The sequence below is a fragment of the Aulonocara stuartgranti genome (genome assembly GCF_965226115.1).
Source record: "Aulonocara stuartgranti genome assembly, chromosome: 16".
NCBI lineage: Eukaryota > Metazoa > Chordata > Actinopteri > Cichliformes > Cichlidae > Aulonocara > Aulonocara stuartgranti.
Window position 1 is genome coordinate 16549520 of NC_138952.1, and position 16902 is coordinate 16566421.

At 38.4% G+C, this 16902-nt stretch overlaps 1 protein-coding gene across 1 annotated transcript; it reads right to left on the reverse strand.

Moving 5' to 3' along the window:
• Positions 1–92: 92 nt before the first annotated feature.
• Positions 93–16763, reverse strand: tlk1a (tousled-like kinase 1a). Its single transcript, XM_082507719.1, is given in 24 exon segments — positions 93–1204; positions 1292–1399; positions 1475–1586; positions 2903–3038; positions 3167–3336; positions 3423–3512; positions 3611–3702; positions 3782–3863; positions 5241–5338; positions 6475–6541; positions 6733–6921; positions 9064–9200; positions 9298–9408; positions 9558–9650; positions 9742–9828; positions 9921–10016; positions 10254–10297; positions 10413–10488; positions 10932–10970; positions 11349–11420; positions 11512–11633; positions 16436–16475; positions 16477–16512; positions 16514–16763. Coding segments are annotated over 24 exon segments (2310 nt in total). The 5' UTR covers positions 16556–16763; the 3' UTR covers positions 93–1033.
• Between the last annotated feature and the right edge of the window lie 139 nt (positions 16764–16902).

Genomic DNA, 16902 nt, shown 5'->3' on the forward strand with positions numbered 1-16902 from the left:
TGAAAATTTACAGTGAATAAGCACTAAATTATCTTTTTATAGATGCAATGAGAGTGGATTATGTGCACTAAGATCAATGGGGAGAAAAAAAAAAAGTTTCCTGGTATTTATTCACTCTTAGCAGAACTGTACAATTTGTACCCGAAGTGGAACATAAAGCCCTTGAAAAGTAAGAGCAACAAAGCAGCAAAATGAAACCACTCCAGGAAACTACTCTTAAATTGGGAAAAATTTGAACTCTTTGTACACATTACTGCTGCAGCTCAAAATTTGAAAATTCACCTGTACAGCATATACAGTTTCCAATTTATCTGTTAATATTCCTGCATAGGGTTTTTTTTTTAATACAATTTAATTTTTCTACATTTGGTTATTTTGTGCATTAAACGTAAGTATGCTGCCCCAATCTACATGACACTAGTTGCCACTTGTATGCTACACATTACATTCTCATGGCTAAGTAACTCAAATTAAAGCCTAAAATTTGTGGAAAAACAAAAAACATAACCAAAACAATTACCCAATCAATGGTGAAATCTTTGTAGTTCTACTTAACAATGACTGTCTTCTCCTCACAGTAAATTAACTTCTAGCAGCTGAATCATTTGCACCCTGGCAGGACCACATTATTTAATCTAAATGGTGGCCTGCCAAAGTCTCCCTTCGGCCCTTTAAGGCCATGTCCATCAGCAAGATCCGAACCGAGTGTCCAGTCACATTTTCTTCAAGGTATGTAGTCAGTTTCAGTGCTTTTTTTTTTTTTTGTTAGACCTTCAACGAGATCCATTTACCCATGTCCTTTACCCGTCCCTTTACTGTCCCTCCAACTGATCAAGCCCTGGTAAACAAGTAGAAGCCTGGCACAGGTCAGAGGAGGCCAGGTGATGCCCCCCACCTGAGCCCGTTCCTTCCATCGCTGGCTGTTCCTCCTCTTACGAGCCCAAGCCTCTGAAGAGCTCTGCAGGTGCAACTTCAGTCATCAAGTTTTAAATTTTTATGCGCATTTTTGTTTTTTTGTCACAATTCAAAATTGTCAATATGAGATGTTGCTGGAGGAGGCTGGACTTGAGACCGCAGCACTCATTTGCAGATTTCCAGAGGAGCTTGATCTCCGGATGTGAGGGAGCAAGTAGGGGTCACTTCCCAGCTGGTGAACGTCGATCCGGTCCTCCTTCCTGTATGCCAGGCACCGCCGTATGAAAGCCTGAAAGTTGAAGAATGTATTCAAAATTAACAAGTCATAATGTGTGATGATATTTAAAAGACAGCAACCGTGTGCAAGTTCTGCTACCTTTGCTTCGTTACTGGAAACTGGCTTCACAGGGAACTGAACGTCGGTAGCTTTGAGTATGGTGTTCTCCTGCAGGATATCTTGTTGTGACTGATTGTGGCCAAAAGGCTGGAAAGAAGGACAACTTTATCATCAGGCATAAATTAACATAAACACTGCTAGAAGACCAGCCATCGTCCTTACCTTCCTTCCATACAGACACTGGAAAAAGATGACACCCACAGACCACACATCCACCTTGTTGGAGATCTTTGGAGGTTCTTTACCAACCACAAAACACTCAGGAGGCAAGTACCTGATGTCACAATATGCATAAATCAAAGGACAAGATTGGCACACGCATTTATGGTCAGTACCGTTTTTACAATTTTAAGTTACTTATAGATTACTACAACTACAAATAGTAGTAGTAATAGTACTGTTACTACAAATGGGTGCCTATTTTATGCTACTTTTTTCTTTCCATTATACCTTGCTGAAATAAATAAAATCATGCCAGGTATCTATACTGATATGAACTGGGTAATATGTTAGGAACAAAAGGACGCCACATCCTTTGATGGAAATGAAAATTATTAACAATACAGAGAATTCAAAGACAGCCCAAAATCAAAGTGAAAAACTGATGCAGCAGGCTAGTCCAAAATTTCATCACACATCACAACTCAAAATGACACTCCGTAGTTTGTATGGTCCTATGTGCTTGTATGCATGTCTGGCAAAGTCGGGGATGCTCCTAATGGGATGCTATCCTGGGGAATATCCTCCCAGATCTGGACCAGGGCATCACTGAGCTCCTGGACAGTATGAAATGCAACCTGGTGGTGTTGGATGGATGGAAACAATGTCCTAGAGGTGTTCTATTAGATTTAGGTCTGGCAAGTGTGAAAACCAGCCAGTGGTATCGGTTCCTTCATTTTCCAGGAACTGGCTGCATACTCTCGCCACATGAGGCCGGTCATTGTCACGCACCAGGAAGAGCCCAGGACCCATTGCGCAAGCATACAGTCTGACACTGGTTCCAAGGATTTCATCCTGATGGCTAACCTGTAGCGTTTTGTCCAGTTTCCTCAAAGGATGCTCTACACAGCATGTCAAAATATGCCAAGTTTTCAGCTACAGCTAAAATATAGCTCTATTCTCTTTGTTAATAGCCAACAGAATTATCTCTTAATGCGTTGACACAACACTGCCACTGAAAGACACCGAATTCAACATTTATCCCAGGAGTTAATGCCTTTATGCTTGAGCAATTCAATGACTGGTATGAAGAAGCTGACACAAAAGTATTCCTCTAAAAATGTGAGTTACAAGGAGAGAACTGAAAATGAGTACTTAAAAGCACTTAACGCACTCTTAAACTTGGTTCCACCAGGACCATCATCGACATTTAAGGCGTTTCAGGACTGTAACGATGTTAAACACTCAATGTAAGCGTCTACTTCACAAACAGCTTTTGACACTTTCACAAGAGCACAAAACTAAATGCGGGATCTTTGTTTATAAAGAAGTACGCCTATAATATGTTACTGCTACTTTTCAGTAATCATCAATCAACATTTAAAGACAATTTTAAATGTCTGAATGTGATTTAGGAGCATTTCTTCTCACCAGTAGGTTCCTGCACCCTGTGATGTCAGGTCCATCCCATCTACGCCGTAGTTGTCATCATCCATAATTTTGGAAAGACCAAAGTCAGTGATTTTAATTTCCCCACAGGCTGTGCCATCCACCAACAAGATATTACCTTCAAATCAAAACACATTAGGTCAGAACTACAGCAGTAATCACGCTCAATCAGAATCAGAATACTTTATTAATTCCAGGGGGGGAAACTGTTTAAGACTGATCCGTTGTTCAGAAGGGGGTGTTTACCTGGTTTAAGGTCATAATGGATGATGGGAGGTTTGATTTCATTCAGGTATTTTAGTGCATTTACAATCTGCATGACTATGGACCGTGCCTCCTTCTCAGACATTAATTTATGCTGCTTCAAGTAGAAATCCAGGTCGTTGCCCTCGCAGTACTCCATAACGGTGCAAAACCTGTTGGATGGATAAATTAAGTAAGAATTACTTAGTGCATTTTTTTGACACCTTTCACATGCTATAAAATGTGCAGAGTGACTGACGTGTCTGTGTCCAGTGAGAAGTAATCATAAAGTTTCACAATCCTGGGATGGTCCAACTCCTTGTGTATTCTGTACTCTCGACATGCATGCCTGTAGAAAAGGATGATATTTATCATACCATTAGCAACCAAAGCAGGAAGGTGCTGTGCTCCCTTATAATACAAACATATTCACACAGACTAACATACTTGTGATAGTTCTCTTTTTTTTCTTCTCTCCAGTTTTTGTTAAGTTGGTGGATTTTCACAGCAGCGTATCGTTGTTCAATCAAGTCAAAAGCCTGAACGACACAGTGACAGTTAGAATAAACCTGCACAGCAACACTTATTGAGAGTATTTTTCCATGTTTAATGACTTACCTTGTAAACTTCACTAAAGCCTCCTCTGCCTAGAAGATGCAGGAGCAGGTATCTTTCATTCAACGTTGGGTGATCTTTAAATCTTTAGATTGGAGAAAAAAATAATAATAATAAAAGGAGGGAGGAGTAAAATTAAAATTTGGACCTATGTGAATCACAAATTAATAAAAAATTAGCTTTGCTAGATCAATTTATTTTAGGTTCAGCACTACAAAGACGAGCAAAGAGTCACATTATGCTGCTTATTAAAAACTTAACGGCAAGTCTTGCATAACAGTTGAAAGTGTCAAATTTCAGCTCCAAATACTGCACAGATAAATAATTTCACCCAGCTTCTGCAACGTTTTAAGAGGTCATTTTTCTGACTACAGGTGTAATCATGAACTGCTGCACACGACGGTTTACAGTAGAGTTCAGCGAGTGAGATAAAGGAGCAGCATACTGCATTATAGCTGATATACAGACATGAATAAATGAGGGGGGAAAAAAACAAAGAAATTCTGTTGCTTCTAGCACCTTCTCATTTTAGCTATGGCCGTCTGTGTAAGACAAGTAAGATGTTTTGGTTATAAAAGTCCAAATTTTAGCTGCTCAAACACTGTTTAGATGTTAACGTGCAGATTTTATGAAAACATTTCAGTCACATTTCAAAATCCAATCACTCTCAAAAGAAGCAAAAAATAAATACGTGATAATCCCTTTATTTTTATATAGCAAGTTCTTCAGTAAAGTGCAGGCAAGCACACAATATAAGGAGAGAGAAATCTGATGTGATCAATAAACCGAAGCACAAAACAGCAACCTCTAATTTAATTTTCGGTCTCAAAGCTCCCATAATTTTTTAATTTCACTTTTAACACAGCTGTAGTCTGTGTGAATACAATCAGAATTAATGTAATACTGCCAACCATATTTAGCAGCTTGATGTGCCAACGACAGGACACTTGCTATTACTCTAAGGACATTGCAAATACAAGTAATCCACTGGGTCTTCATTCCCCCCGGATACTGGAGTACATAAAGACTTATGGGCTGCAGGAGCAAACGCAGAACAGACATTTTGTTCGGTTTGCTCATAGCTAATGCATCTCTGAGTTAGCAGACATGGATCTAGCAGGGAAATAATGGCAAACTGAGCTGTTCATTCAGAATTCAAGAGGATGAATCCGTTTGCCAGCTGGGGTGGGGTGGGGGGTGGCGTTAACCCATTCTGACACCACAATGGTCTATAAATCAGAACAGCAAGTTCAGACACACTGAATGTGACAGAGAAAGGAACAGACAAAAAGAGATGGGCTTCCCCCCCTCATTTTGTGGGTCTCACAACACACGACGAGAAGCTTAATTTCACATAATACAACCCTTTATTATTCGACTGTGGACGAGGACTGTAGCCTTGCTTGTACATCGTGTTCCAATGTCAATGCAGCAAATGTCAAGGAAAGTGATTTAGACTCACTGTGAGCTGTCTTCGTTATTTATTCTCTTCAGTTCCCGAATGTGAAGGTTGCGCACTCTCTCCAGACGCTCGAGCTCTGCCTGGATCTCAGCTTCTTCCTATAAATGATTCAAACACACAAACACACAAATGCACAGAAGGAACTTCAGAGCACTGACTACAAGGAGAGTTCATCAAAACCCACTCATACACATGACGAGCTCGCAATTAAATATTAACATCTGACTTGGTGCAGAGTCCGTTAGGGCTTTTCAGTGAAGCTTTTTTCCCATGAAAACAATGAGTAAATTGACCTTATATTCTTTGCACAATCTTTACTAATGGAACAGGATTTTCAATCAGGAAACTGAGGAAAAAGGTGGAAGAGATAAATGCAGAAAGTTTGGCCACAAGCTAAAATCTAAATAGATGAACAGATTTAAAAAGTCAACGTTACAGTTCTTTATTGTTATTTTAAATAGCATTAGCATTTTTTACCCCTTTTACAAAGACGTCGGTCATTGCAATTTCTAAGGCTTGTTTACAACCACTGGGAAAGGTCAGGTGATGCAAATTTCAAAGGTTTATGAATATACCAAGTCAACCTTTAGCCCAAAAATATGCAGCCATAGCCCAAAAAGTAGGAGAAGGCTATGCCTCTGCTGTACAGCCACATCTGCTCAAATTGGATGTTCATGGAAGGCACGCTAACAGTTATGCCTCGGCCCCACGCAGTTCCCCTGCCTAAACCTCATCAAAAATCTGTAGTCATACCTAAAAAGAGCAGTGAATGCAAGATAGCCCAAGAATCTGACAAAACTAGAACCCTTTTGCAGGAAGAAGGAAACAAGTTCCTCAAACAAGTATTTAGGTGGCTTTTAAAAGTAACCACTCTCACCAAAGGGGGTGTTACTAAGCAATAAGGGCCATGCGTTTAAGTGTATAGCACTCAAAAAGGAAGACATCGGACCTAAAACCCAGCACTGCAATGTTCAATTTTTCTATTTTTTGCCTTTTGTCATACATTTTATTCCATTATAATCTACATTTTTATTAATATTTTATCTTTTTTAATTGATTCATCCTACTTTTAGGCCATTAATGTTTTGTCTGTTTAAATTTCTTACTGTTGCATATTTATTTTGTTCTTTTACTTTGTCAATTATCTGTCAGGCACTCTGAACTATATTAACTTGATTGAACAATCAAACAAAACGTCACAATTCTGTTTACCAGGCTTCATATTTCCACAAACCTTTTTCAGATGTCCAAGTCGCAGTTTGAAGATCTCTTCCTGTTCATGGTACTCTGCTAATGTCAGCCTTTCAAGGATAAGAAAGCATATAGAAACAAAGCATGAGCCTAATTTAACAGTGCGTCTTAAGTTTAACACTTTCAGTTAATACTGTGCTACATGCTGTTAAAATCTGCTTTCCTGGTAAACATGAGGTAATAAAGCAAAACACGGGGGAAAAGGATCCTACACAACACATACACAAGGGTGTGGACTTACAGCTGAGGTAGGCTGGGTTTTAGAAAGGGATCGTTTTCTGCTCCATTCACCGCCTTGGTTTTCCGTTGCTTTGGCTCAGAGTTTGTGGTTGGTGTTTGGGAGTTGTTGGAAGATGGAGGTTTCCTCTTGGCAAGAAGTTTCCTCTGCCTCTCAATGTCTTCTCTCTGTTGGTTTATCCACTCCTGCTGCCTGCCGAAGGACATATTAAAGCTGTTAATTTTAGAGGTACAACTACATTTTAGAATTTTCAACTTGAATCTGACGATGGAAATACTGCAGATGAAGGCTGCAATGCAAAACTCAGTGAAATTATACTAAAAATACTAAGTCTGTTTTGACAACATGAGGTTAAATCTACTCTTAAGCGAATAATGTTAAGAAGTGACGTGGCAGCTGTCCTAGGAAATGAAGCCTTGGAGCTGAGCTTACAACCCCCAACTTTTCAGTAGCAGGGGAATTAAATGTGCATGTAATGTGCAGCTTTAAGGTGTACGTGGAGAGCTAAACTTAAAATATGCAAAGCTTAATAAATAAATGGGAGATAAAAAATGAAAGTTGCTAAAGTTATTCCCATTTACAAAACCGGTGAAAGACATCATTTTACAAACTATAGACCAGTGTCAATACTCTCCCAGTTCTCTAAGATACTGGAAAAACTCTTCATAAAAAGATTTGATAGTTTTGTGGAAAAATATGAATTAATGACAGATAGTCAGTATGGGTTCAGAAGCAACAGATCAACAGCTTTGGCACTGATAGATTTAATGGAAAAGATAACGGAATGTATGGATAATAAGAGGTATGCGCTCGGAGTTTTCTTAGATCTAAAGAAGGCGTTTGATACTGTTAATCATGAAATTCTATTAAAAAAACTGGAAAAGTACGGGTTTAGGGGAGTGGTTTTGGAATGGTTAAAAAGCTATGTAGGGAATAGGCAACAATATGTACAAATAAATGAATATAAATCTAATTTGATGGATATAGCTTGTGGAGTACCTCAAGGTTCAGTACTGGGTCCAAAAATGTTTATTATGTACTTAAATGATATCTGCAGAGTATCGGAGATTTTAAAGTTTGTAATATTTGCAGATGACACAAATATACTGTGTTCAGGTGGGGAGTTGCCACAGGTTTTGGGGATGATCACACAGGAATTAACGATATTAAAGAAGTGGTTTGATATAAATAAATTATCATTGAATCTAGATAAAACCAAATTTATGTTGTTTGGAAACCAAAAGAAAAACATCGAAGTAGAAATATGTGTTGACAATGTATATTTAGAAAGAGTAAATGAAATAAAATTTCTTGGGGTGATCATTGACCACAAGCTCTGTTGGAAGCCACACATTACTTATGTTCGGGGGAAATTGGCACGGGGCATTGCCGTCCTGGGAAAAGCAAAGCATATGTTGGATCAGAAAGCACTGCACATTTTATACTGTGCTTTACTACTGCCATATATGAGCTACTGTGTAGAGGTCTGGGGAAACACATACAAAAGTAACACACAAACAATAACTATAATACAGAAAAGGGCCATTAGATTAATAAATAATGTAGGGTACAGGGACCATACAAATGCACTCTTTGTCAAAATGCAAGCTATTAAATTCCAAGACTTGGTGAAGCTTAAAACAGCGCAAATAATGTATAAAGTAAGAAATAAATTGCTTCCAAAAGAAATCTGTAAATTGTTCATAGAAAGAGAAGGTGGGTATAACTTAAGAGGGAAATGGAATTTAAAAATACAAAGTGCTAGAACAACTTTAAGAACTATGTCAATCTCAATTGCAGGAGTTAAATTATGGAACAGTCTAACAGAAGAAATAAAAGACAGTCAAAACATAAAACAGTTTAAAGTAAAATATAAAAACCTAATTTTAAATAAGTATAAGAATGAAGAAAACGGGGTTAACCCAGGACGGTAATGTTGCTGGTAATGGTGTTGCGGTTCTTTTTTTTTTGTTTTGTTTTGTTGTTTTTCCATAACTTGTGTATCTGCAAATATACACATTCTGTATTTTTCATATGAAAGAAACTATACTGTGGTGGGGCTTGCTAATTTCTTGTTTTTGATTTATGTATGTTATGTTTTGTTTTACTTCATATGTTTCATATGTTGTTTGTTTAATTTAAGACAAAAAAAAAATTAAATGAATGAGAGGTAAAACTTGAGGGGGTAGGGACAAATAAGTAAATACTTCAGCCTACTCCTTTTCAAACAAATAATGGAATGATATTTTGTAATGATTGTGAAGGCACATGTTTGAAATGTTTGAAATAAAAATGAACTGAACTGAACTGATAAACAATTTAAAAGCTTCTCACTTGACAAGGTTTTGGAAGGCATAGCCATCTGTCCACTGCTCTGTGAATGAGGCCCCATGTCTCACTGTAGTAAAGTGGCCTAAACGTAGTCTATCCTGCATGCTCTTCTCCCGACAGGCCTGCTTCTCCTGGGTGCTCTGAACAACAACAACATAAAATACAGCATGCAGGTTCACAGCCACACAAACATTCCTGATTTTAATAACGCAGGCTACAGAAAAAACGCTTGTTTACCTTTTCTATAAGTAACTTCTTGCTCATGGTGATGCACTTATTCAAGCGTTCCTTGTATTTCTCAAGTAACTTTTGCTGTTCATCTATCTGTCTCCTGAGATCACAGTTTGCCTGTGAAGCAGAAAATGACACTGGATAAGCAGACATAGAAACAAAACGCTTTACTAAACACATTTACTATAAAACTGAACTCTGGGAAGTTTTATCCACCTTGTTTTTAAACTTGTTCAGTCAATAAAACAGTAAGATGTCCCTCTTACCCTTAACAGGTCATCTATCCTGCCCTCCTTCTTCTCAAGGTCTAGATTCTTGGTGCTTTCAAGGGCAGCCAATTTTAACACTGTCAGGTCAGTCTGGAGTGAAAAACAAAAGGAGTTAAACACTTGTCATATCAAACATGTTTTAAGAGTGAATGCAGAAAGGCTTTGGTTACAACCTCCTCACCTGAACAAATTTGACTGCTAGTTGCTTTGGATGTGCCATATGGTCCCCAAAAGACAGACTAGTAGGAGATGAGCTATTTTGTCTAACCTAGAACACAGAGAGTGATGATATTTTATTTAAAAACAGGTCAACACTATGGTGAGCTACAAAAGAGTTATTTTGTTATTATCACAGCTTACAGAAGTGCCCTGAGTCGAGTGGGAATGTGAATTCTGGGGCGAACGAATCACTGGTGGGGGACCTCTGACAGGACTGGACCCATTTCCTCCCTGGAACTACAAGATGAAAAGAGAGGATAAGTAGCACCGCTGCCTAAGATCTGGTAACAGTAGACAGCCAGTGGGTCCTTTTATTTTACTGTAATGTGGTTACAGACAGGAAATGGATTACGCCTCAGATCTTCAACAGGCTGATATAGCACACATTATTTTCTGGGCACTATATATTCATCTATAGTGCCATGAAGTATACTGTTCATACTTCATATATGAAATATCTGACACAAAACTTACATCGAAATAATCACTTATTTTGGGTCCCCGCACAGTTGATTTTCCTAAAATCAAGAGAAAGCAGGGATGAGTGTTGTGATTTATCAAACATATTTTATTGGAATAACACAAACAACAGGAGTAAAATAATTATAACCGGTATAACAGAACAACACTTACCTTGGCTGCTCTCTGACTGGATCTCAGGTTTCCTTTTTCTGCCTCTAGTTGTTTCAGTCTGTTTCTTCTCTGGGGTCTGAAACATTAAATTTAATTTGGTATAATTTTACAGTATGATTACTGCACAACGGACACTCTGAACCTGAACTGCTGCTGTATTCTCTATATAGTGATAGCTTTTTGTTTCCAATGGGTATTTATAGATATTCATGCTTTATATACAGAATAAGTAATATTACAATAGATGTTTGGAGCTGTAACGGCCTTTTTTTTAAGTCCCCAATAGTCCAGGTTAACAACAGTCAAGAAATGCAACAAGTTCTGGAATAATAAAAGTACTTTCCTAATATCTGAAAAATATTTCCATTATAAATATTGGTCTTTTGAAAAATATAAATAAATAGCATTGTTTCGGTCATGTTGAACCTAGAGGGATCACTGCAAACACCAGTGTTGACCAGACAAATCTCCAGCCTTTAAATGCAAAATATTCGTTTTCAGATCTGATAAATTACCCACCGAATAAGCAGGAGAGCTCCCTCTTTTCACATCAGACCCCTATAATGACAAGGAAAGCTTTAGACCAAAACTTATTACCCATGGATAATAAGTGACCAGACTAACAGTGAAAAGCATTTATTGCAAGTGTACTTCATTATTAAATAAAATCTTTATTTAAAAAATTATTAATTAATAGTATAAAATAACCACCAGTATGCAAGTAAATGACAGTTCAAGACTACATTAAAAATATATTGTTTAATTTAACAATATTGATACTGGAAATATTGGTATCATTTCCAGAATAAAGGTTATATAATAATGGAATGCTTAAGATTAGCGTGCAAAGGACACAAACACTTGTGTCAAGCATGATTAATCTGGACAGTGTAAATGTGATCAGAGTAGCTCCCACATAGGATTAAAGATATTTACCTCCGACTCCTTGTCACTTGAAGATCCTAGACTCCCAAAACTGTGATTTGAACATTCATTATTGGTCAAGCCCTGAAATAAAGAGAGACAATTAATAACCGAGTCAACACTACAATAGGAAACACTTAAACAATAAATAAATACGTCCTCATTTCTGACTCACTTTGGTTCCCCCGCTTGCGCTGCCAGTGCTGCCCCCTGTGCTGCCGCTGACTCCGCCCATAAAACGAGCCTCCAGCAGCTCCTGTCTCCGGGGGTCCAGGCTGTGCAGCTCCTCCATGGTGCCTGGGAGGATTAGCAACAAATCACAGTGTGTCTCCGTTATTCAACGATCAGCTTAATTGAACCCATTTACTGCCCACTCGAGTGGGCAAATGACACAGCAGCAGTAAGCTTATGAGATTTGAGTCTAGATCAGAATGTAGGCCGAGACCAAATTTCTGCCCGCTCCCTAGTGGCATCCCCAAGGCAGGTTTTGCTATATTTATTCATCAAGTACTGAAGAGATAAGCTAGTTGTGATTATGGTTACACCAACTCTACAGGTAAAAGCCTAATACTTAAATAACAAAAATATTCAAAAGAACGCGTTATATTCTCCAAATGCAGAGGCCACATTCAGAAATTTTCTGTTTTGTTTTTTTTCTTTAAATCATGAGAATCCAAGGGCAACATTTCAAATGCTAGGCAATGCTGCTCACAGCGCTCCTGCGGGAATGATGCAGGAGCACCATGGGCTTTGGTGTTGCTGCAGACTCAGAGGTGCCTGCTCACTAAATCTGTGCTGTAATGAGACAACCATTTTGAAAGGGTTATGGAGGTTTGGCACTGCATCCAAGCTTAGTACAGTAGGTAGGGATTTTCAAAATCCATTTAAGAGTAGGAAAGACAAGAACGCACTGAATATGTTTAAAATTATACCAGCTAGGATTATAAATGTGAACTAAAGATCGAGGATAAAAAGTCATCTTGTAGCATTCAGCGACATGAATTGTTGGAGGATATGTATTACAAACCACTGAAACCAAAATACACGTACTTTTGCTTAAAATATTTCAGCAGTGCAAGAAGAAACCTACAGAAAAAAAAAAAGTCTCTCTAAACGGAGTGAAAGAAAAAATAGTTACAATTCAAACGTGATTGCCCTGATTATCCCAGATAACAAATACAAATTAAACCACACAGTTTCACATGAAAAATAAAATCTTCAATGATCTCAGGACTGAATCTGCACTTCATTTAGACCCTGAGGACTTCACATAACAGTTTGCGCACACAGCTAAACAAAAAGTAATTTATTACATCCTCTCAAACCAAACCCTGTCTCCTATTATGGTATGATTTGCAATACATCTGCAAACACAAAGCAACTTAACAAATGGGTTGTAACAGACAGAATACAGCTGGCTCGCCAAACGATACTGACATGAAGCCATTTCCCAGATAAGCACACAAAAAAAGAAGTGTGTCTAACGTAAAAAGAATCACGTGTCCTGTCGTTAATTAAAATCCCTTCTTTACCAATCGTGTCATTCACAAAAACAGCTCCAATGTGCTGTTATACTTTAATTTTCTGAAAAGTCAATAGCTACTTTTAAGAATTAACCAGGCTAGGATATTTTTACTTCCAGCATGCTATCAACACCTCCACAGAGAAGCGTCCGTTACCTTTTTTAAATAACCACCACGGTGATCGCTTTAGGCAAATTCTATCTGAAAACTTTTAACTGATGTATTTGCTATCTTTATGTGTATTCAGTAACACATTTAAGCTGAAAAGAGACCTGTTATTAATGTAGTCTTCTAATTTACATTTACTAACACTATATTGTGATCGATAGTTACACTTAGTGAAGTATTTGTGGTGCTATGCATCAAGTCTAGCACCACAGAAGCCATGGAACTGTAAGCCACAATCAGCATTTGCCTCACTGAAATTTGATCAATACGTGCATAATACTGTCATATTTATGCTCTGCAAGCAAGATATAAAATAACAATGATTACACTGATGCATCTGCTTAGCTTATTATAATCACTACTTTGCCCTAACCTCTTGATTAAGACTTAATAAAAAGGTCAAACCGTCATGAATCTGATAATGTTAACTACCCTTTGCAACCACCCGATAGACCTTGTTTTTTTGTTTTTTACTGAGAAATACCTTATTAAAAAATAAATAAATAAATAAAAATTAGGCAACCCGCACATGTTTCTTCCTAACATTGTCATGTTTGTGGATCTGTAATTTCCCAATTAAATTCTGCTCGAGAAATCATTTACTGCAGGTCACGTACCTAACACAGCTAACCATGTTTTTCTGCATGTGGCAGCTTTATCAATTTAAGAGCAAAAAAAAATAAAATAACCTTATGGAGAATATTTGCTTTTTTCCCCCTATATTTGCTTTTTTCCTCTATAAATAGCACTGTGAAAACTATCTGTACCAAGCAGTCTTTAAACAGTGACTTAATTTATTAAGGGAAAGAGCGAGAGAGAGAGAGAAAAAAGGTATCCAAACCCTCACCATGTGTGAAAAAGTAATTGTCCACTAAACCTAATAAGCAAGAACTGCAATTGAGCATTTGTGATAACTGGCAATGAGTCTTTCACATTTATTATCTTCTTTGCAGAATTGTTTTAATTCAGCCACACAGGATGGTTTCTAGCACTGACGGCCTGTTTAAGGTCATGCCAAACCATCTCCAGACTTTGACTTTCAGGCCGCTCCAAAACCTTGATTTTATTTGTGTGTTTTGTTTTAACCCATTCAATCTGATGGTTGGACATTCCCCTTCAGGATTTTCTGGATTTCATAGTTCTATCAATTATGCCAAGTGATCCAGGTCCTGAAGCAGCCCAAAGAAATTTTTGACAAACATTAGATGAGCCTTTGTGTTCATTTTGGTGAGCAGTGATTTTCACCTTGGAGCTCTCCCATGGATGCCTTATTTGCCCAGTCGCTTTCCTGTTGTTAAATCAAATCAAACTCTGACCTTAACTGAGGCAGGTGAGGCCTGCAGTTCTTCAGATATTATTCTGGGTGCTTTTGTGACCTCCTGGATAAGTCGATACGGTGTTGGAGTAATTTTGGTAGGTGGCCACTTCTGGGAAGGTTCACCACTGTTCCAGGTTTTCATGGCTCTGACCATGGTTTGCTGGAGTCCCAAAGCCTTAGAAATGGTTTTATAACCCTTTCCATACTGATAGATGTCAACGACTTTGTTTCTCTCCTGTTCTTAAGTGTCTTTTAGATGAGATCTTTCAGCCCAATTCATTTCGTCAGACAGGTTGTTTTTAAGCAATTTCTTGATTCAACAGGTCTGGTAGTAATCAGATATGGGTGTGGCTATCAAAATTAAACAGAACCAAAGAACCAAAGTTAAATAATAAATTAACTGTGATTAACAAACCAGGCAGATTTGGATCATTTTTTCCCCCTTAAAAAATGTAATCATTTAAAAACTGCATTTTGTTTTTAATTGGGTTACCTTTACCCATTTTTTTTGGGTGATTTGAAACATGTGTGGAAAAATAAGCAAAAAAAGAAGCCCTTTGATTTTACACAACACTGTATATAGTAACTAAATATCGCATGCGCCTTAATACATCGGCTTCATTTTCAACTCATTCAAATGATTAGCACCATTTTCACCTCACTACCGCTTAATTAGAAAATCTAACACATGCAGGGAATAACTGGCTTCTACGTTCAGTGATGATTATCATTTCTGCATAAGCTCTGAAATGTCCAATGTTGTAGACGATCAACCAATACTTTTGCATTTTTATGACTTGGTTTTGCTGAGACGGATCCATAACCACATCTCCCCAAATGTTTATGCCAGTTTCACGTCATAAATACACATGAGCTGCGTATTGTTTCTCAAGGATTTGCTTTTGTTTCAAACATGAAGGCCTCAGAGCATAAATATTATCTATATTCAAGCCCCTGCGGGAGCTAGCGGTTGAACCCTTACAGCTCATGGTGTGGATGTGTTTTAACTCCATGCTGCTCAGCAGACAAGCTGACCACCTGTTTATGGCAGACATTTGGAAAGTCGTTTTAAAAAACCAAAAAAAACCCAAAAAAAAAAAAAACTGACATTAGATGAACAGGCCATTACAGTCTGAGTCCATTCATTGAAAACTTGAAAACAAAATGAACAAAATAAATTATAGTCTCATTCTCATGTAGTCAGCTATTACTAATTTATGTCAATCTGTGTTTACAAAACGAAGTGGGGAGATTCATCGGTGTCCTAGGCTGGGTAAAGTCCTCCATCATTACAACAGCCAATGAAAACTAACGTCCAGGAAGCAATATTAACATTAAGTGCCAACTACAGATGTATTTTATGGCGTTATGATTGGCATGCTGCATAGCCCAGCCATAAGTTCTCCTTCAGTTTTGCTTGTCATCTCTACACAAACACTGAGTATTACTTAGAGTGAAAAGCTAAGGTCAAGCAAGGCTACCAAGCATCCAGTGCATTAGCTTTAGTTACAGACCACAAATACTTCCAGGATAAAAGCCGATGCAAGACCCCTGTGTACCGTAAAGATGACAAACAACACCACTTACACATGTAGATGATGTGGACACTGATGGAAGGAAAACAGCAGTTAACACACAAAGGATTGCTAACGATGCGATGCACACCTTTGCACTGGCTGCTGCCAATCCACTAAGCATTACTAGAATTTGCTTGATTATCTCCATTTGCACATGATTATCGGTAACCTGGCTAATGTGTGCTCTTAAACAGGCAGCATGCCTAATGGAGGATGCATCGACTACCACAGTTACATTTCTGCTCAAAACAAAGCTTAATCGCCATTGCACTAGTCTTAAGGTTACTGCACTGGCCTGGGCACAGAAAGACGGTCCTGTGTCTTCGGTGCTAGTAGCTAGCCAAACAGGTTCAATGGACTTTGGAGCTGACGCGTTAGAGTAACGTTAGCTAGCGAGCAGATTTCGCCACCAAGATTTGCTCGGTCATTTTAATAGAATTTCCCTTCTATATGCACAAAAAGAACAACACGAACAAGTAGAAAAGACGTGCGGCTTAAAATGTTTCACGATACCTTTCTGGACCTTCACCACTGCCGTGGTATGTAGCTGAAAACACAGTCCGTGTTGGGGACGTGGAGAGCTGGGACCAAAGATGGCGTCCCCTCCAAACTTCCACTACTTTGGATACTCATCAAGCTACTTTTCGTGTGTAGGTGCTGCAGCGCACATGGGTAAGCTTTAACACTGACTGAAAAACTGACCGACTGGCGTGCCCTGTGTGACTTTAGAAGGGCACGGTGACTGCCAGTAGGTGAAAATGTCTAATTATTGTGTTTTAAGGACACAAACCTCTTCACACCTCAGTAGCGAGTCCGGGCTCCGGGCCCACCTCTCCGTCTTCAAGTGGTTGGCTATGAAACGTCACGCATCGTGTGCAAAATTCTTATCGCGAGGGCGAAACATTTCCCCCCCAGCGTCAGCGACAACATACGAAAACATGAACACCATATTTTTACAGGTTACGATGCTCAAAGGGTCA